Raw genomic sequence first — 22,336 nt, 5'->3', positions numbered from 1 at the left:
ATCCTTAGAAAGAAAACCCCAAATGGTTTCACCAAGAGTTGGACATAACTGAAAACTACTTAACAACAAAAAACAAAAGGCTATCAACATTTAAGTGGATATTTGAGGAGAAAGGAAAATGAAAATGTCTTTAAAATACAGAAGTGTCTTCCAAAATCCATATCCAAAATGACTGATATTTTCATTAACTGTATATATCACAACAACCTTGCTGTCTTTTGAGCAAAAACTTCATTTACTAAATTGTGAAGTTAAATTCTCATAGTCAGAAACTTATTTGGATTATTTATCATGTTAAAATTTAAAAGGAGAAATGCACGCTTCTGTTCCTCTAAATCAAATATGATCAATGTTAAAGAAAAATTAAGTTCAGTTCCTTCCATTTCTCCCTGAGGTGCCTATCATCATCAGAGATCCAACCAGTACAGGACCACAAAGTCAGAAAGGGTTTCTTAATGATCATCTAAACAAAGGGCCTCATTCTGAATTCTGTGAAGGAAAGGAGGCTCAGACATGCCTTAGCTGCCGGTGGTTACGTAGGTATTAACTGACAGATTTAGATTCTGAACCCAAGTTCCTCTAACCTCTGTATCCAGCACAGCTTCCAAGATATAACAGTCTGCCCTTTGCTTTTTTTTTTTTTTTTTTTTTGATATGGTTCATGGTTTTTGGTTGTGCCCAACTCTTTGTGGCCCCATTTAGAGGATTCTTGACAGACCTACTGGAGTGGGTTTACCATTTCTTTCTTCAGCTCATTTTACACATGAGAAAATGGAGACATACAAGATGAAGTGATTCATCCAGGGTCACACAGCTCATTTAGTGTTGGATCTGAATCTTCTTAAACCATCATCTAAACAAAGAGCCAAAGGGGCAATGTCAAGATCCTAAAGGCCAGGGAAGTTTTTCATTTTCACCTATCTGTAATCCAAGCACTTCTTCTGGGACTTGCAAAAAGGAATGGCTTAATAAACAGTTACTGTTAGGTTGACTCATTTTAATCTTCTGATTGTCATTAAAAATGGCATCCAGTGCCTCTGTAAATACTACTACTAGAACAGAAGGATTCTGGGAAGATGGTAGAGGAGGTTGGTAAATTTCAAGCTCTCCTGATTTCCCCCACAAACAGAACAAATCTGCACCTCAGGGTGAACGTAGAACTGGTGAAAAATCCAGAAGATGGGGCAGAACAGGGGTCCTCCTGGTATAACCCAACAAGATCTGGGCCTAGGGCCCAGGATTAACCTGAGTGATGTGCAAACACCTCTGGGCTACTCCACAGAAACACCAAATGGAGAGCCTTGGGGTGAGCTAGGTATGGCTAGAGACTCAGCAAGAACCACAGAAACTTTTACCTCTTAGGTTGTTTGTGGAGTCAGAGTCCCCAAAGACTGAGGCAACCGGCCTGATTATGAATACCAGGCCCAGCTGTGCTGCAGAGCAGAGGCCCTGGGAAAGAAGGAACCAGCACATCTGGAGTGTGTGGGGAAAAAAGAAGCAAGGATGCCGCTAGCTGTGGGCACTTGATAGAGGGGGAAGCTCTTGTTTTGGGGTTCCTGGTAAGAGGGGAGAGCTGAAGGGAAGCTTAAGGCATCATCCTCCCACCCTCCTACCATTACAAGTGCTTACACTAATACCTCTTATTTAAAAAAATAAACCAGCAAAGAACGAACCCCATCATAGAAACTTACTACGGGAACAGGGAAGATGGGGGTTCATCTTCAGAGGAAGACACTTAAGTAAAAAAAGGTTCTACCCCAAAGAGTAATGTGAAATGGCTCTCTGCCCAGAGAGAATTTCTAAAAACTCAAAAAAGAATTTAAAGATCAAATGAGAGATAGTTAGGAAAAACCAAAAATAAATAAATAAATGAAGTGAAAACCATTCAAGAAAAAGATTATGAAAAAGTTAACCAACTAGAAAAGGAGATACAGTCTCAAAGATGAAAATAATTCTTTGAAAATTAGAATTGGGCAAGGGGAAACCAGTGAATCTATGAGACACCAAGGGGGGAGGAGGAAGGGAAGGGATTATGTAAAGAATGAGAAAATAGAACAGAATGTGAAACATAAGAAAAGAAAACAGATCTGGAGAACAGATCAAGAAAAGAAAATATAAGAATAATTGGACTGCCTAAAAGTTGTGACCACAAACAAACAAAAACAAAAAAAAACCAAATCTTGATACAATAATGCAAGAAATAATCCAAGAAAATTTTCCTGGAGTGATAGAACAAGAGGGGAAAATAGAAATAGGAAAAAAAAAAATCCACCCATCACCACACCTCAACAAGATACTTTGGGAAAACATACAGGATTATTATTGCCAATTTTTGAAACACCCAGATCAAAGAGAAAATTTTGCAAGAAACAAGTAATTGTACAGGACTTATCAATAGCTACAATAAAAAACAACAGATCTTGTTGTCATATCTACAACAATCAAAAGAACTAGGGCTGCAGCCAAAAATATCATATCCATCAAAATTATCCATATTATTTAATGAAAAAAATGGACATTTAACAAACTTGCAGATTTTCAGGACTTTCTATTAACCAAATTTGAACTCAATAGAAAATTCAACATAGAAGAGCCAATGTCAAAGATCAATTTCAAGGAACTCAACATGGACAAATGGTTTATGGCTAGTTTTTTTTTTTTTTACATAAGAAATGTATACTATGTGTCTAAGATTCACAACAACAACAGGGTAACTTAAAAGAAAGAGGGGCAGAGTTAAGATAAAAATAGTTAACTATGTTATATAAATGAGGTGCAAAGGAAGAATAGATATAGAAGCATTAAAGGGAAAAGAGGGCTCATAGTTCTCAAAACCTACTCACATCAGGAATGAGTTTAATAGACAACACTACACATATACAATGAAGGGTTATAGCATCCTCCAAAATCTATAAAGAAATAAGAAGGGAGGGAGGAATAGAGAGATGGATGGGAAAGCAAAGTGTGTGAGAAGATAACATGGGAGGAATCCATGGGTGGGGGGAGGTTAATAGTAAAACAGGAACAGAATTAAAGCAGACAACAGATATGTATGTGGGGTTTGGGGGGATGTATATTTAAATATGTATACATAAATATATCTTTTCTTAACTATAGTTTGCTTGGGGGTGGTGAGCGAATGAAAGGAGAGAAAAGAATAAAGTAAATAAAGTGCAGAGAACAAAGGAACAATTTACAAGGAAACAAAGAAAAAATGGACATCCATGAATATAATTTCTTCTACTAATATATATACTTCTTTATCTGATAATTTGTTATATATTTTGAATCCTCCCTGATGTTCTACTGGGCACATGACAGTGTTCTCTTTTATTTTGTTTTGTATTTCTTTTCCATTTTTATGTTTTTCTTATTGTTTGCTTTTTTAAATAATAATAATTAAAAAAAAAAATACTAGAATATCAATCAAGTAAACGTCCTCCTCCCAAAAGTTCTTTGGCAAAAGATCTGATCTGAAGAGATCACCAATGAAATTGTTTCATGGAGGAAGGGGGTGTGAGCTGTTAAGAGTGAGACATTAAAAAAAGAAAGATTTTAAGACAAATTAGAATTTAACCTTAAAAAAAAAATCTTTCAGAAATCTACATCCAAGTCCCAGTCTAGTCTACAAACTAAAACTCAGTCCTAAAGACTATTGAGCCAAGTTTGTGACTTTTGCAAGTTACGTATCTAGTCCCATCACTTTCCTACCGCAAGACCAGCCCATTATTCACAGCAAACCTGGCCCAACATTGCAGGCTTAAAGGAAAACTTTAAAAAGAGGCTCCTACTTCTGCTGCCAATGTCAATGAAACCTTGAGGAGGGCAGGATGACTTCTAGAGATTCATTTTCCCCTTAGTTTAACTGGGAAACTACATACCAAGTTCTTCCAAAAGCTTTGACAATTAAATAATCAGGAAAAAACGAAAAACCAAAACATATATGGGTCCCTCACAGATGGTTTATTGAAGACTCTTAGCACAGATATAAAAACCATTTGTGGTGCCAGGTGTTTTTCCAAATCAGATGAGACATACACCACCCAGAGAAATGTTGTTTTTAAAATGTTGTAATAAAAAACAAGTAAAAAAAAAAAAATGTTCAATGGAATAAATACCTTTAAAGCAGAATTATCAGAAGTAGTAAACCTAGGAAAAGAAGGAGGTGTTTATGATATTTTACAGTAGATACAGCATTGGGCCTGAAGGCAGAAAGGCTTGAGTTCAAATTCAGGCTCATGTACTTTCTAGCTGTATAACCTGAGACAAATCAGTTAACCTGTTAGCTTTGGTTTCCTCATCTGTAAAATAGTAACATAACATAACAGCTTCTCTTCCACGGTTATCAAGATATCAAATGAGTAATAATGGTAAAGCAGTTGCCATAGTGCTCGACATATACAGTAAGAGCTATATAAATGTTGGCTATTACCTATTTGTATTTTAGTATTCTCACTTTTTAAAATGTGTGTATGTCTATACACATATGAGCGTGTGTGTGTGTGTTAATATATATAATATAAATATACAGTAACAATGTCAAGTTGACTAAAGACATACACGAAACTGTCCATACACTAAAAGTTTGGTTTTCTTTGAAGTTACACTGCCAATGATTTATTCCAGAAAAAACTGCCTCTTGGAGTTCACACTTTTTAAGACAGTACAAAGTCAGCTTACACATAATGTCAATGTAGTTTGAATGTTATATTAATTAACATTTTCTCTGGTCATTAGTTTTCTCACGTCCCTCCAAAAGTTATAACAGGTACAAGTGACTAAAAGAAACTGGAAACTGAATGGATGCCCATCAGTTGGGGAATGGCTGAATAAATTATGATATATGAATGTTATGGAATATTATTGTTCTGTAAGAAATGACCAGCAGGATGATTTCAGAGAAGCCTGGAGAGATTTACATGAACTGATGCTAAGTTAAATGAGCAGAACCAGAAGATCATTGTACACGGCAACAAGACTATACAACAATCAATTCTGATGGATGGCCCACTTCAACAATGGGATGATTCATTTGTTCAGTGATAAAGAGAGCCATATACACCCAGAGAGAGCAGTAGAAACTCAATGTGGACTACAACATAGCATTCTCACACTCTCTGTTATTTGCTTACATTTTGTTTTTTCTCAGTTTTTTTTTCTTCCTTCTTGATCTAATTTTTCTTGTGCAGCAAGATAACTGTATAAATATGCATATATATTGGATTTAACATGTATTTCAACATATTTAACATGTATTGGACTATTTGCCAGCTAGGGGAGGGAGTGGGGGGAAGGAGGGGAAAATTTGGAACAAAAGGTTTTGCAAGGGTCAATGTTGAAAAATTACCCATGCATATGCTTTGTAAATAAAAAGCTTTAATAGTATTTTTTTAAAAAGAAGATATTTTGTCAGCTCAAGAAGGAGTTTAGCCAATCCATTATCCTGTGTCTTTCAGCTATTTAGTCTGGAAGCAGCAAATAAAGTCAGGTGCCTTCATAGTACTGTGATTTGTACAACTTTTTTCTTAAACAACCACCACTTATTAAGCCTGCCCCAGCCATCTAACTTAGTTTTGGGGAATAATTTCATCACCACCACATTTAGCTGTTTTTCAGTTATGTTCGACTCTTTGTGATCCCATCTGGGATTTTTCTGGCAAAAAATATTTGCCACTCCACTTCCAGTTCATTTTACAGATTTTATTCAACAAACTTCAGGGGTTTCCTATTTCCTGTAAGATCAAATACAAAATGCTGAGTGTGGTATTCAAAGCTCTTTATAACAGACTCCTTCCTTTCCAGTCTTCTTACACCATATTCCCCACCATGTAATCCTGGATCCCATGACCCGGCCTCCTGGCTGGTGCATCAACAAGCCTCTCCATTTCTTGGCTTCTGGTTGTGTCCCAAGCCTGGAACACTGCCTCCTCCCATTACACATAATGACCTCCCTGTCTTTCTTTAAGACCCAATCAAAAATCCTATCTTCTACACGGCAAGACAGTCCTAATCTCTCTTCATTCAAGAGCCTTCCTTCTGTTCATTATCTCCTATCTATCGTAGGTATAGCTTGCTTTGAATATATTTAATTTGCTTGCAAGTTATCTTGCAAGTTGTCTCCCCCACTAGACTATAAGCCATGAAGGTAGGAACTGTCTCTTGTTTCTTTTTTGTATCCCATACAGCCCCTGATACACATTAGGTGATTATAAAGTTTATTGATGGAACCTCTGATTAACATTCAAAAAGATAACAAAGAATATGGATATGGACACTAAAGAGTTACTTGCCAAGTGAACAATTTCAGTAGTTAAGTCCAATTTGATGTGTTCCAATGACAACAGGAACCACACACATGCTAGTGTGCCAAACTGAGAATGGTACAAAGCAAACCAAGCAGAGAAGGCACACGGTCAATGAAGCACCAAGAGCAGAACAACTGACAGAACCCAATAAGCAACAATCCCATATGGTGGCAGCCCCAAGCTCACCGGACAGCTGTACAGTATCACCTGGAGCCATAAGCTTAAAGCACACTGCTGAGCAGCATGGGAGAAAACAGTTGCACAAAACAGCTTCCCAATGGCTCCTCAATACCCATCTCTGCCCTTCCCATCTTTATTTACAAAGTACAAAGGATCGTCTCCAAGGGAATAACAATCCTGTCTACTCATCAACTGCCCTAAATATAAAATGAAACCACTATTAACATCCCTTTAGGACAGAATTTCTGTTAACCTTTTGTGTGTCCAGCACCTCTTTGACAATCTAATAAAGCCTATGGACTGCTTCACAGAATTACATCTTTAGATTCACAAAACAGAGTACCTAAGATGATAACAGAAACCAATCATATAATAAGACAGTTATCCAAAAAAACTTTTTTTAAACTCACAGGCCGTAGGATTAAGAACCCCAACTTTCAACATGGTGAGGATCAAATTTAATTTTGCTAAAAATATCATAGTATCATGATATTCTATGGACAAGATGATCCTCTTGCACAGGCCCATTGTGAGGGGAAAAAAATCCTGGGAAATCAAATAGAAGACAAACACAATTTTTTGCAATCTGAAAAAAAGTACACATACCATTAATGACATGCTTTTCAGACTATTCAAGGTTTAAATGTATGATTGTATGATAAAAAGACGTGAGACATTGGCAGTTAGTGAGACCATGAACAATACTTAATATTCATGGAATGCTTAGTCGTTTGGGGTCATATTAAAGCCCTCTATCCTTTTCAACTGCAAGTGATAATAGCTTCTATAAATTACCTTACTCTGAAGAGAGAAAGAATAAGCAAAGATGTCACCTCAATAGAGATACTCAATGCTATAGGAGTTGGTGAAGAAACAAAGCTTCAAGAAGTAAAGATCTCAAAGACTCAGTCATCTCTCAAAAGGGATACATCAGGAATTACTATTACAGAAATATGATTTGGGATTTAATATCTAACTATCTTCCTATGAGCTTAGTTGCAATCAGGTAGAAAATCCATAGATTTACTAGAACATTAAATGGGCACATACCACAAAGGCAAAATAGTCATCAACTTCAGTCTGATGGCTTGGTTTGCCCCCTTCCATACAAATTTTCACCTTATTTGAGAAATGAGCTCTACAATCATATTTCATCTCTTTGGTGAAAAGGAAAGAAACTGTTCAACCCCTAAATTCAAACTCTAACGTTCTTAAATAATCATCTAGTTTCTATCATTTCTGATGAGACAGGATCTCTGATGAAAGTCACCACATGTGCTTCCATCTTTCCTCCCCACAATACTCCCCTCCCAAACCCCTATACATGAAGCAAATGTGAGCCACACCTCTCTCTCTATGACACATCATGTATGTGAAATTTGTATCTAGCAGTCCAGAACTCTTACTCAAACGTTGGTACTTGGACAAATGAGTCTCTCATTCCTGGTTAGCTAGCTAAGAAGGTAGCAAAAATTTTTTTCATGATCTCAGATTTACAAGCTCCACAGCCCTCCTTTTTGCAAGCTGTATAAAACAATAAATAGTTACATTTATAGACGCTGGACCCAGGAAATAGATAAGTTTCTGTCTAATAAATGAGGAAACTGGAGCCTAAATAAGTGAAATGACAGCCCAAGAAAACATAAGAAGGCAATAAACATCAGAGCCGAGTGTCCTCCAAATGCAGCATGTGCTTTCTCTGTCTCAAAAGCAAGCAACAGCTCTAACAGTTACCACTACCCCCCACAACCAGCCCAAAAGCAATGTAAAAGAAGAGAAACTAACACTGTTTTTCTGATATATATCTCAGACTTCTTTACTACCATGATTACTTAAGCAGGTACTCTGTTTAAGCCAATTATGACAGAAATAAAGAATTAAGACATGTATCTATATAACAACTTGAGGCCAGGATAGATTTATCAGTGTCAACTAAATAAGAATTATGTTCTTTTCCTTGGATATTCAGAACACATAATTATGGCAAATGCTCAAAAATATCTGCTGAAAGACAAGTCAAAATCCACAATCCACAAAATCTACAGATCCCATCAGTCATTAAGCTCAACACCAGATACTTAAACACAGGCTCACCCCACTCAAAGACTGGCCTGAATCTTATCAGAGCCCAATACAGGACTTGGGAAGAGAACATAGGCTACTAACCACAGAATGCTTAAGGCAGACATGGTACTAGAATCAGTCAAGGAAACAGTCCATTCTTTTGGTTTCTCTATTTCAGGGATATAACCCCACTAAACAGCTCAATTAATTTCCATTTGTAAGTCAATATTGCACATAAAGAGATACTTTTATTTGTTAAAGCATGCAAGAATCACTAGCAACTACTAAGAGGATTCATTAAATTTATTATAAAAAGTATGTGATTAAAAGAAAAGGGCACTTGTTTTTCTTTTAGGTATCCTCTTTTTTTTTTAACAGTGTATTTTTAAGTCTACCTGGAAGTATTACCTTATCAAGTTTCAAAGAAAATATGTCAATGACATGAGAGAGAAGCACAGATAAATGGAGAAGGATTCTTTGATCTCTTTTTTAAACCCCAATCCCATACGAAGGGCTATTCTTTCAAGTCAAAAGCTAGCATATAAATACCTAATATATCTGTAGTTATGTATATTCAACATATATAAATAGCTCCATCTTTCCCTTTATTTAAAATATAATCACCAAATTAAACAATAAAGAAATTAAGTACTAGAAAAAATTTAAATCTTTCATGCAAAATAAATGAAGGCTCAATTAAAAAAAAAAAAAAAAAAACAAAACAGGATTTCAAAGTAGCTGTCCCTAATCAAAACAATTTACATTATAAAGTTCAAATGTTTAATATATTCCAAGAAGACTCATAAGACTCAAGTATTTGCTGTGAGATTTCATCACAAAGAATTAATTCACAAGGTCAATAATAAAGGAAGTACTGCTTATATATATTTTTTTTCTTTAACAAATCTGAGCTAGTAGTTGGGACCAATATATATATGACTTAAGAAAACACTAAAAACAAAGCACAGATCAGAATCTGATTTCATGGAATCAAATTGCCATAAAAATGTAGTTTCCTCAAGCTTGTAAATATTTACAATAGGACATTCCTATTACATTAACATCAGCATCTTCAAGGTCAGCATTATGTAGACACCATCTCCGAATCACATTTTTGTGTTATTTTTAACGTCTGACTAAAGCTTCTCTCATCTCAAGATGCTTAGACTGTTTACAAACACTCCCAAACTTGCAACTGGGGTGTTCCACAGTTACATCTTGTTAGAGTAAACAACATAGCAGTTTTGAACACAGGTACATATTTGATATTGGTTTGTTTTTAAATTTTTTTTTTCCATTTTGAAAAATGTACTTCAACATGAAAAGACATTTATTCAATTAAAAATAAGTTATGATAAAGCAATATTGAGGAAGAAGGGCTGTGAAAAGAGAAAGATTCAGAAACCCAGGTCCATTCATGCTAGTGAAGGCAACAAGCACACGATGTAATGGCACACGTTATTAATGAGGATAAGAATGCTGAAGAAAACTGATCCCAGAGAATAACTTCCATGTCAGTTTCAATTCCCCTTCCTTCTCCCTCCCTTCCTTTCTCCCTCCTCTATCTTCCTTTCTCTGTCCCTCTTCTCTCTATCCCCTTCTCCCTTACCTTTCCCCTTCCCTGCCTATCCCTTTTTCCAATTCTTTCTCTCTGCCCATGCAAACAATGCAAAAACAGGCACTTACCCACGCAAGCATTGAGGAACAGCCAATCAGTCTTTTTCATTCGGTTTTTAATTTGCTTTAGCTTTTTGAAGTCTACTTCAAGCTCCTCTTTGCTGCCAACAGCACCAGCTAATTCAATTCTCTGAAAATCCATGTTCATCTCAGAGTCCCGCTGAGGTGTAGGAGGAGATCTTCTCTGGCTGTTTCCCCCACTGCAGCTTCCTCTCCACCGAGTTCGGTCTTGTTCATTGATTAAGGAAGAAGCCTCTTCTGTCTCTGCCAGTTCTATAGCTTCAATGTTGTTAGGTCTGGGATGATCACAAACAACACATTTCCTAGCCTTGGCCCAGTTTTCATATGTGCAAACAGAACAAGTCCAATGCTGGGTCCTTGTGTTCAGTTTATTTCTATCATTGTACTCCTCACAAGGATCAACTGAAAAGGGGGCTGGCCTTGAACCTGATCCTGAGGACTGAGGAGATTCTGTGGGACTCCTGGTCCTTCGCTGGGACAAGCATTGGGTACATCTGATTGCTCTTGGCCAGTTCAAATACGTGCACATATGGCATGACCATTTGTTAGCATTTTCCACAGTGTATGAAGACTTAACTCTTGGTCTTGCACTGGAATCTGGACATATCAAAGGGCTACTTCCTCCTTCAGTAACAGAAGGATCCCAGTCTCTACCAACATCACTCGAACCGCTTTTAAATGGATCTTCAGTAATAATTGTTCCACTTGGTCTCTGGGCACGACACATGGTACACTTGATTGCAGATGGCCAATTTTCGTACGTACAATACTCACAAGCCCACTTAATTCCACGTTCTGACATTGTGCACTTCTTGAAGTGAATTATGTCAGGCAGGAAGCTATAAATAATTAGGATATAGTTATTAAAATATAATGACTACAAAACAATTTCACCTCTGAAAAGACGTTGACAAGTTACAAGTATCTCAAGAAAACATCAAATTTCTTAAAAATTTGTATAAAAAATGAACCACCCTCCTCCCTAATTCAAGTATGAAATTTTATTTTATTAGGTTAGCTTTAGGGAAAAGTTTTGGCCCCAGATGTAAAAAAAAAAAGTTATATTTCAAAAACTATGTACAGGTACAGAGAAAGGAAGGAGAAAAGTACATAGAAAAGGAATTTTCACTAGAAACTACTTTTAAAAGGCTTTAAAAGGGAATGTGCTAAAATCGAACAGTTTTGAACCAAGACACAGTTTTGAGTTTCCCAAAGCACTAAATGTTACAGAAATTATGGAATGGAAAAGATGATAAAAATCCAAACAATGCCTAGGAACAAACAAAAAACCTTTCTTAAAATTGTCAAATGAAGCTCCTTTTTTCACTAGTCTTCCCCTACATGTAACATCTCTTGGAAAAAAAAGAGCAACAGTTTTAAAAATTTCCCAAGTCAGAAGTAAGGTAAAACACTAATCTCCAGCTGGACTGTTTCCCTTTATTTCCAAGAACAGTTTGCATTCTGCTCTTCCTCCAGTGCTTTCAAAAGCATCATTCCTAAAATACCTGCTTTAAAGTTCATAATGAAACAATAAAAAATTACAGATGTTATAGCTCCTTTTAGAAACATTAAATTCCTAAAAACTACATTTCTTATGTAAATAGAAAAGGCATTAAAAGTAAATTCCAAAAAGAGAATATATATAAATATACACACACACATACATATGCATACACACAAATATATATTACATAAATGACATACACATATACACACTATATATGATATATACTTACATATACATACATATACACACAAGCTTTTCAGATCAAGAAAAAGTCTTAGATGGAGTCCAGTTAAGCCAAAAGATGGGGAAAGATAGATGAGATACTATATAAAGATCCTGCTATCATATGATTCTATTTCCTCAATAACTAAAACACTATTCAGTGTGTTCTATATCAAACACTAAAGACTTCAAAATGTAAAATATAGTCAATTCTATTATTTCTTCAGTTCAATCCACCTACCATTTATTTATCTAACATATCTAGGAGTCTGGCTAAGGGGATACAATGTGAAATCACATATAATACACTTTTGTCCAATCAGAAGGACTAGAAACAGAAAGATGAGGCTCATTTGTGAAATGATGTAGCTGATGTAGGATCATGTCATTCATTAAATACAATTGTAAAATCTGAGATAGGGCTCCCCAATACTCCACTGTCTTTCTACTTAAGCTCAAGAAGAAATTCAATATCTGAAAGCTAACCTGAACTACTTACTGAGCACACAAAGAGATTACTTTCACTGGGATAATAAAACTGAAGGCACTTTCCTAAGACTACTACTGATAACTACTACAAACAGTTGTAAGTCCATGTAATTTCTAAGTATACTTTTAAAAAATTCAATTTACTAAAGTTCTACTCTGGTACTACTGACCTAGGGAAGATCCAAGATTCTCAAAGGGGAATACACAGACTCTAGCAGGTGCTGTCAAGCTAGAAATGCTTCACAATAAGGGCCCTATGTCCAAGAACTAATTCATATACATCAGAAAAGACCCATTCATCATGATGGTCAAAGAAGATGAAGCAAACATTTAAAATACAGCAACTCTATTAAGTTTCAAAGTAGCTATAAGATATCTCTATGGAAAATTTCCAACACCTCTAAAATCGTAAATACTTGAACAAATGAATAAAAGGAATCATCCTTATTAAAAAAAAAAAAAGATCACAACAAAGAAAAACTTTAATTTTTACAGAGAATGACAACTATTTTTGTAATGGAAAAAAATAGTAAGTTTTAAGTCAAAGGACTTTGATTCAGATTCCCACTTACCTTTCATATGACTTAGTCAAATCATTTATCTCGAGCCTCAGTTGTTTCCACATCCATAAAACAGGATGAGGGTAGTATTAGCTTTACCCTATAGCTCACAAAGCTGTTTCAAAAAACTAAAGAAACAATGCATATAATTTCCTTTTTCAGCTATGCAATGACAGTCTGAAGTTACACACTAGCCATCCAATACAACCTTTTCTTCCTACTTACTCAGTAAAAGAAGAAGGTTGGAAAAGATGATAATTTTTACTCTGTGATCCTATCTGATATCTAGTTCCTTAAACCCTTGCCTGGAGTCACCTCTCCTGTCACCAGTTTATGTTTGGGTAGGCAGCTAGAGTTAAGAGACATGCAGAGAAACACAGATTCCTTCTTGACTTTTCTTTCCTGAGTATTAATCAGAATTTACTATGGGAGTGTCAGTGCTCTTTCCTAGGCTTCCATTTCCCAAATATATACTATTAAAAAGACTGCCTCTGACTACACATGCATTATTTAGATCAAATTGTCTATCTTTACAAGGAGAGCAGGGAGGGAGGGAAAGAACATGGAACTCAAATTTTAAAAAGAAAATGTTAAAAATTGTTTTTATATATACTTGAGAAAAAATTAATTAAAAAAAAAAGATTGCTTCAAAAGCAACAAGAATATATTTAAGATAGCTACTCTTAAGGTTTTTAATACCCAAACTGATAGTTTTCAATTTGTTCATTGATTTGATTTATAAATCTTACTTTTTTTCTAACAGAGACAAGATTACATCTTCAAGTGGTACAGAATCTGATTTTCTCAAGAAGACACTACAAAGACCCTACATGATTCTGGACTCTGAAGAGATATTTCTACCAAGAGAACCAGACCTGAGTTTGAAGTGAAACTTCCAAGTGGACCTAAATTTATAAAAAAGTTTTCCTTTTACCACATTTTTAAAGATTGAATCTATTAATTTCTTCTTACTTAATAGTGAGCCACTATATTTGTAATTTAAAGTTAACAAAACTAAACAGCCTAGTAAAATTAAAATATGCCAATTTCTTTAAATTCAGTATTCTATCTATTTATAGGAAGGATTTGGGATTATAGCGAATATTAATAAGACTAGTGACAACAGGTCAACTGATTTGCTGCATTAATGGAGGAGAAAAAAATAAACAGAGTGGATAAAGGCAGCCCAAAATTATATTGACTGGGAATGAATTCAAATTTTATTACAGAGAATTCCCATAAAAGTACATCTACAGAACTGAGCCAGGTGCCAGAACAAGATAGCAAGAGCTACAAAAGAAATAAACCAATTTCATACTATCATCTTATAATTAAGGAAATTTTGTGAAGGGAAATCACATACTAGGAATGACCCAGTCAGTTGGTGAGAGATAACACTTAAGTTATTATGATAACTTCTTGAATTAAGTTTCTTTCATTTGGCCGTACATAGCCAAAACAACATATAGAATCAACAATGACAAAATTGAAGGTTGATGCCTTCATCGGAGAAGTAATCCGCCATCCTTTACTGCCAGGCCTTCTACACAGGTGCCACTAGGGATACAAAGACAATCCTCCTCCTCTTGGAGTTCAGTCTGGCAGGGAAAGGAACATTTTAATGTGTTCTGAGATAAATAGAAATGAGTTATATAGAAAAGAATTTGCCAGAGCAATTGGGGCAACCAGAAGACGACCTTTTAAAAAAGGTGAAACTTTCCCAGAGTCCCAGAGAAAGAAAAGAGGAAGTGGAGCATTTTAGGCATGAAGAGGTGAGAGATGGAATGTTATATATGGAGTCCAACAATGCAGTTTGGCAGCAGCATGCACTGTGTAATCAGCCTGGAAAGGCAGAATGAGCCAAATGTGGCAAAGTCCAAACCCAGCTTTGCTATGAGGAATTTCACAATTCAGCAGCTACTCAATTTTTCTGATTCTAATGGTAATCTGATACTCAGATAACCAGACACCCAAAAGGTAATAAGCATCTAAGCTGGCTTGCGACCATAGAGTTGGTACACTGTCATATAGGCTTGAGCACTGCCCATTCAGACTCCCTAATGTAACCATTTTTAAGGCACTTCGAAGAGACCTCAGAGCTAGTCCACCTCCTCTCATATCACTGATGAGGAAACTGAGACAGAGAAGTAAGGAATCTTCCCTAAGGTCACACTGAGATCAGAAGACAACTAGTCTTAAAAAGTTTTAAGCAAAAAATGATACCAGCACATAACATCCAATAACTTTGTCAGAAAGAAAATGAATTAGGATTTGGAGGTAAAAAACTTATTACAGAACATAAGCAATGGAACTGCTTATGAAATTCAAATTACATCTATGAATACCCATAGTAATAGTAATGTTTCAAAAAGAAATATTTGCTCAAACATGTGATTTTGCTAAAAGGAAATGTAATGCTCAGGACACTTTTCTTCAGATCACTTAATATAAGAAAAAGAAAAATAAATCTCACCAGTGTTGTTATAAAATTAAGATAAAATTGTACATTAATAATACTTTATCACTTTCATTTCAAATTAATGTATAAATTCATCTGAGTGAATCTAGAATTAAAACAACAGGACAAATTCTCTTGTACAAGAAATATAATTTGGCTTTGGTATATGGCTGATTTACCAAATATTCTTCAAATGAAATAAAAATCACTATAATAAAAAGCCTAGGCACAAGACTTAATTCAATGAAACTTGTCCTAGATAATCCCCTCTACCTAGTCTTCTATCACTATCTACTAGCTTCTTCCCTGTTGCCTACAAAGCTAGGTCTTCCCAATCTTCAAAAACTCCTTTTGGTATCTCTCAATATTATCCTCCATCTCTTTAGGTATCTTTCCTAGCCAAAATCTTAGAAAATGTAACTTATTGCCTCCATTTCCTCTCCTTTTACTAACTTCTTAACCCTTTACAATCTACTTTCTAAGCCAATCACTCAGTTGAGACCACTCCTCTCCAAAGTTACCAAGCATCTCTCCAGTTACAATTGCAATGGTCTCCCTTTCAGTCCTCATCCTTGTTGAGCTCCCTGTACACCCCAAGATGGAAATCCTATCAACATCTTCAGCTCAACATCTCCCAAATGGAAATCATGATCTGTCTACCCAAACCCTCCCCCATTCTCAACTTCCCTATTATTACTAAGGCCCATGACCATCATCTAGTGAGGAAGTCATTACTGCCTCCCCATCCCCACAACTACAATAGTAGTTTGGCTTTCCTGCCTCAAATTTCTCTCCTTCACAGTTACTAACGTGATATACCTAAGATGCATCCCCATTTCAAACTGCTCTGGTAGCTTTCTATTGGCTATCACTTAAAATCCTTCATAGCACAGTCCCAGATTCAAAGTTCCAAACAAACCAGCTTTCCTGCTATTTCTTCCAATGCCCAGAACTTTACCTCTTAGAATCCTGAAGAATCCTTCACGTCTCAGTTCAGATGACACTTCCTACCTGAGACCTTCCCCCTTCTTTCTAGTACCACATCCCAAATTATGTTGTATAGAGTCTATATTTACCTATGTCCATGTTATTTTGCCAAAAAGAAAGTCGGGCTGAAACTATATTTTTGTGTCTGTATAACACAGTAGGCCTGTCATAAGCTGGTTACAGCTAATTAGAAGAATACCTATATTGTTGGAGGACTGGCAAGTCAGTATTAGTGTAACTATGAACTGATCAAATAATTCTAGAAATCAAAATTCTGAAAATCAGTTCGAAAATCACTGGTTTTTGTAGTAGCAAAGAACCAGAAATAAGATAGTTGAACAAATTATAGCATATAAATGTAAAAGAATATTATTACAATGTAATATAAAATGGGATAGATCCAAAGAAACTTGGGAAGACTCATGTGAACAGATGCATAAGAAGTGAGGAGAAACAATAAACCACCATCACAGTAATGTAACAGGAACAACTTTAAGAGCTTTAAGAACTCCGATCAATGCAAGAGCAATCCTAGCTCCAAAAATGATGAAGCAGGCCTCCTAGTTCTTGGTGGAAAAGTAATGGACTCAGGGTTCAGAATGAGATGTACCATATGAGATATATATAAATCTGTCTTTTCTGACTATAGAATAGGTGAATATAGAATAGAAGAATAGAAGTTCAGAAAGGAACACAGCCAAGCATGGCAGAGTTGATACTATCATATTAAATATACATTTTTTAAAAAACAAGATACACATAAAAAAGATTCATGACTTCATATACAATCATCATTTCTTTCTTTATATAATTAACATTCCTATTTGCTAAGTTCAGAATGAAAAAGAAAAACAATAAAGAGCAACACTGGCTTTGGAGTCATAGAACCTAGGTTCAAATTCTGCTTTCTTCAACAACTACCTAAGTTATCTCACTCAGCAAGTCATCTCAGTTCCTCTAAGGCCCAATTTCCTCATTTGTAAAAACAGAGCTGGCCCAGAGTCTTCCCCAGCTCCAGGCCTGAGATTCCATGATACGATGTAACATATCTCCCTTTACCCAGATGTTTGTGTAACCTTAACATACACTGAGAGACATCACCCAGAAGCCCTAAACATCTCAGGCAGCTCTTGGAGCACTTAAAGAGGTCCCAGTTACAGGCACAAAGCACTGGGCTAAAATCATTCAGCCTCCACTAGATGCTTCAGAAGCAGAATGGAAGAAGCTGTGTGAGCCGATTTCAACTTTTGAGAAAGAACAAATGGCTCTTTACAACCCAGAGTACAAAGGGCATGTGTTAAAATCCGGAACATGTATGTATTTTGCACATGTTTAAGCAAGTATGCTGTGTATATGTGCATTAATATGTACATGTACATACATCCATGGTTCTCTCCCAAACTACTTCACAGCAAGCAATGTTTTGATTTCTGCCCTTTTACCTGGTGTACCCAGCACACAATAAAGGCTCCACAGAGACTCAGTGGCATCTTACCAAGCCTACTCTGACCAGGACTGGGGGATCCCTGCTCCTTTTATCGGCCTGGCATTTTAAGCCCTCCAAGACCAGGCTGCAACCTACTTTTCCAGACACGTTCCTCACTGTTCTTTTGATCTCTCATCCATCCTCCTGGGCTCAGCCTGAGATCGTATTCAAATCAGGTTGAAGAGGAAATGGTAAAGCAGATCAAGGGCTAGGTTTGGAGTTCAGAAACTTGGGTTCAAGTCCTGCGTCAGATGGACAAGTAGTGCACTGCCTCTGGCATCAATGGCACTTCCTCAGCTGTAAGCCGTGCTAATGTTTGAACTCCATCTCAGGGTTTCTGTAAAGAGACTGCTTCAAGTCTTAGAAATGTCAGGTATTATTACTGTTAAGGGAAAAAAAAAAATCTCAACTAATATTTGGAGAGATTTTCATTTCTTTAATATCTTTGAATCGATTCAGACTCAAACCCAGATTATGTGTGCCTGGGTGCCAAGCACAGATTCTGGTTCTAAAAGCATAATGAAGACAGGGTAGATATACTGTAACCTCTCCTACAGAGGAGGAGATATATTCAGCTAGCCATCCAATGTGATGGTTGGAAAATTCCAATGTGAGCTGAGGAGCCTGTCACACACCCAGGACTCTGAGCACATCATCCCATGGCTTCTCAGGGTACCCAGTGGCTGAATGACAAGGCACTGGCAGAGGGAGTTTCCTCCTAAACCAAGATGGCAGCAGAGGGAGCCAGGGTAACAGAGTACTGGGGCTTGGAGTTAGGAAATCCTGAGTTCAAATCCAACCTCAGGAATTAGCTCTATGATTCTGGGCAAGTTATGTCATCACTGTTTGCCCCTTCTTCCTATCTGTAAAATGTAATCCTAACAGCACCAACAGTCCAGAGTGGTCACGAAGATCAAATGAGACATCTGTAAAGTCTTAGCACAGTGCCTGGCATACTATATAAATGCTTATTCCATCCATCCAATAAAATCACAGACCCTTGGTCTCAAAATATACAAGGCACAGAACTAAGTGCTGGAGATTAAAGCAGGAAAAAAAGAGAGAAGTGTCCCTGTCCTCAAGGAGCTCACACTGTGTTAGACACAGCTGCCCTAAAATGTACCTTTAAGGATTTGCTAAAATCCTATTCCTATGATAATAATTAATGAACACTATTTAGCTCAATTATTTTATTTTTCAAAAGGCAAATTTCCCAAATAATAAGTGATAAACCCTGCTTTTCCTCAGCACCCACCATTACCACTTAGCATTCAGACAATTGGTTTAGTCCCCCAATCTACCTCTCCATTCCTTATTTTTGTCTGGCTAAATTGCAACTACAGCTTGAATATTCCATCTTAACATCCTATCACATAAAAATCAACCTAACAGAACTAATTCTACCCACCAAAAAACTGTCCTTCCAAAATCTATATCCAGAACTAAGTGTCCCTCCCTAAACTTTACTCCCACATCAACTTCTGGCTAGACATCCCCTGGACACTTCTTTTCAAATTTAACTGATGTGGACAGAAAAATTCATTATCTTTTCCCCAGAACTCATCCTTTTGTCCAAGCTTGCCTATTTCCAGGGAATGAGATCACACTTGTGGCCACTCTGTTTCATAACCTTGGAGACAGACAGACAGACACACACACACACACACACACACACACACTCTCTCTCCCTCCCTTCTCTCCTCACTCCCCTTTCTCTCCCACACTCATTACCACTTATCAGTCATATCTTTTCAAATACTCATCCTTTACAGGGTCAACACACCCTCATTCAGATCCTTCCCAACTATAATGTGTTCTTCATACAGCTGCCACATTCTCTTCCTAAACAGATGCAACCACATTATTCCTTCCTCTCCCAAAAAAACCTCCAGTCCTTTACATAAAATACAACTGCTTCTCAGACTCTTCAGACACTTCACGCTGCCTCCATCAAATTCCAGGCCACTTTTTTAGATTTACCTCACAATGCTCTTCCCTCATATACTCTACATTCTGGCCAAACCAGCTCATCTACTATTCCCAAAACGTGCCACTGATCTGAGTGTCCCCCATGTCTGGATGCATTCCCTCCTTTACCTCCATCTCTCAGAATCCCCTAAATTCTTTAAGGCCTAAGTCAGGGTTCATCCTCTATGGAACAACCTTCTGAGACCCCCATGTATTAGTTAGTCATCTCTCTTTTCAAATTATCTTGTATTTACTTATCTGTTTATATGTTGTATCCCCCTAGAAGAATGTAAGCTCCTTGAGGGCAGAGACTGTTTCTGCAACTGGTTTCATCTACAAAATAGAGAGGATAATAATAAATGCCCTTCCTACTGCTATTAGAATAAGTACAGTAATTCATATTTATCACTTTAAGATTTACAAGTACAAAGTACTTGCCTAACAAGAACTCTGTGAGACAGATGAGTGGGGAAAGATCTTGTAAACATTAAAGCCCAAGACAAGCCAGGAGCTGGCATCTTGATGTCGATCACTGCAAATGCTCCCTCTGTCTCTGGTTTCAAATGGCTTTGCTCCACACTCCCTCTGTCTGTGTCCCAATTCAGCCCCCCTCTCAACTGGTCTGAACAAAGGGCTTCCTCCTTAAAATCCTGCTCTCTAGGTCTCTCTCCTTGACTCAAGTCATGCACAACGACAACTTTTCTCACTTCCACAGCTCAAAAACCCATTCTGAGAGGCTCAAGAGCCTTCCTGACTTTCTTCTACCATTTATAAACCCTGACCTTCCGCAGAATTCCCAGGGCCTCTATAAATTGTCAGGTGTTACACAAATAGTCTAATTTCTCCACCTTTCCTCACAAACTCCTCCAACATAGAGTTAAGTGTACAAATTACCCAACCTAAAGTGTTCAGCTGCCAAATGGATAAACCATCATCTATTTCATGTAGTTTTTCAATTATTTTCTTGTTAAAAAATATTTTTAACTGTCTACTACATGCACAGCAAGATCGAACACTTGTAGAAATTCTAACACTGGATAACATTTCTTCAAGCCTGCTACTCGTGCCTTATGCTTCTATGCTCTACTGTAAAGCTCAGATGAGATCATCTGTAAGAACATAACATATGGTAGGAAAGTGCAAATTATTATGGCTCATCATTTTAATCAAAAAGGAAATTTTTTAAACAATGAAAAAAAAAACCGCAAGTGAATTATACAATAGAAGTATGTTAAGCCAAAATAAGTAGGAATGGCAACAATTTAAAGAATGTTCAAATGAATATTCAAACTCCAAAACCCCACAAATCTGGCTCCATTTTTCCTGCTATCTCATACATAAAAAATGGTTCTCAGCTTTACTTAAATCATACACAAATAAAACCCAATAATAACTGTGATTCTTTCCAAAGGAATTTCTCACTATCTGCAATTAGATTATTTTCCTAAAATAAGAAGAATCTGAACCAATTTATACATACATAGTCTTACCTTTTATGCAGAAATATTAGAAATAAGAGGCTAAAAATGATGAGGCTCTCATATCTATTAATTACCTCCTATGGATGAGATCTTGTGCTAGATTCTGGGGACAGAAAGACAAAAACAAAAAATGATCCCAGCTCCTAAGGCATCAATCCTACATTAATGGAGACCCCTAAATATAAGACATTTCAGAAAAGAGATGTCCTCAGCTGTTAGTGTTATCAGAGACACATGGAGACAATGATGGGAGGACAAATTCAAGTCAAGCCTTGGAAGAAGTTAGGGATCTGAAAAGACCCAGATAAAATCAAAAACACTGTATAAGTAAAATTAGCAAGATCTGCCAACTAACTCAATTGGGGAGGAGGGGAGGCGTACGAAGAGGTGAAGAAGAGAAAAAAGTCAAAGATGATTCCAAGGTTCCAAACCTAAAAAACTACAAGGTTAGTCTAGAAGCTGAGTTTAAAAAAAAAAAAAAAAAAAATTGAGTTCACTTTGATGCATTTAAGTTTGAGAAGAGACAACCAGTATGAGATACTCAGAATAAGGCAGTTGGACAATAAAAGCCCAAGCTTAGTGATAGGGGGATGAATAAGGTCCAAAAAGTAGTTGAGAAAAGTAGAAGGTCCAAGAAAATAAGCCAGAGGAAGGGCAAAGGAAGGGCACAGAAAAGACCGTAAGTTCTAGTAGAAAAAAGGCTGAGGAAAGCCCACGGAATTTAACGAGAAAACTGGATGCCTCAGAGAGCAGTTCTCCAAGAGAAGAGGTCCAAAATCAGATCAGAGTGGGGTGAGAAGCAAGTTTCATGGTAAAAAAAAAAAAAAAAAAAAAAAAAAAACCAGGAACAAGATGTAAGACAACCTTGTTACAAGAGAGGAGACCCTAGATGAGAGAAATCATGAGCAGATGCCAAAGGCTGGCGAGGGAG

General features: G+C 36.7%; 1 protein-coding gene across 2 annotated transcripts in view; it reads right to left on the bottom strand.

Annotated features, from left to right (window-relative positions):
• ZRANB1 (zinc finger RANBP2-type containing 1) overlaps positions 1-22,336 on the bottom strand; it is a 93,826-nt gene that overhangs the window by 33,603 nt on the left and 37,887 nt on the right. Inside the window, exon 2 of one of the 2 annotated variants that reach the window (XM_031957003.1) lies at positions 10,236-11,086. In XM_031957003.1, coding sequence (XP_031812863.1) covers positions 10,236-11,049 — 814 coding nt within the window. In that variant the 5' untranslated portion in view covers positions 11,050-11,086. Of the gene's footprint in view, positions 1-10,235; positions 11,087-22,336 lie in introns of those variants that run through there. The other variant, XM_003755006.4, reaches the window with a different exon arrangement.

The sequence above is a fragment of the Sarcophilus harrisii genome, chromosome 2 (assembly GCF_902635505.1).
Source record: "Sarcophilus harrisii chromosome 2, mSarHar1.11, whole genome shotgun sequence".
Lineage (NCBI taxonomy): Eukaryota > Metazoa > Chordata > Mammalia > Dasyuromorphia > Dasyuridae > Sarcophilus > Sarcophilus harrisii.
This window is presented reverse-complemented; position numbering and strand designations above follow the sequence as displayed.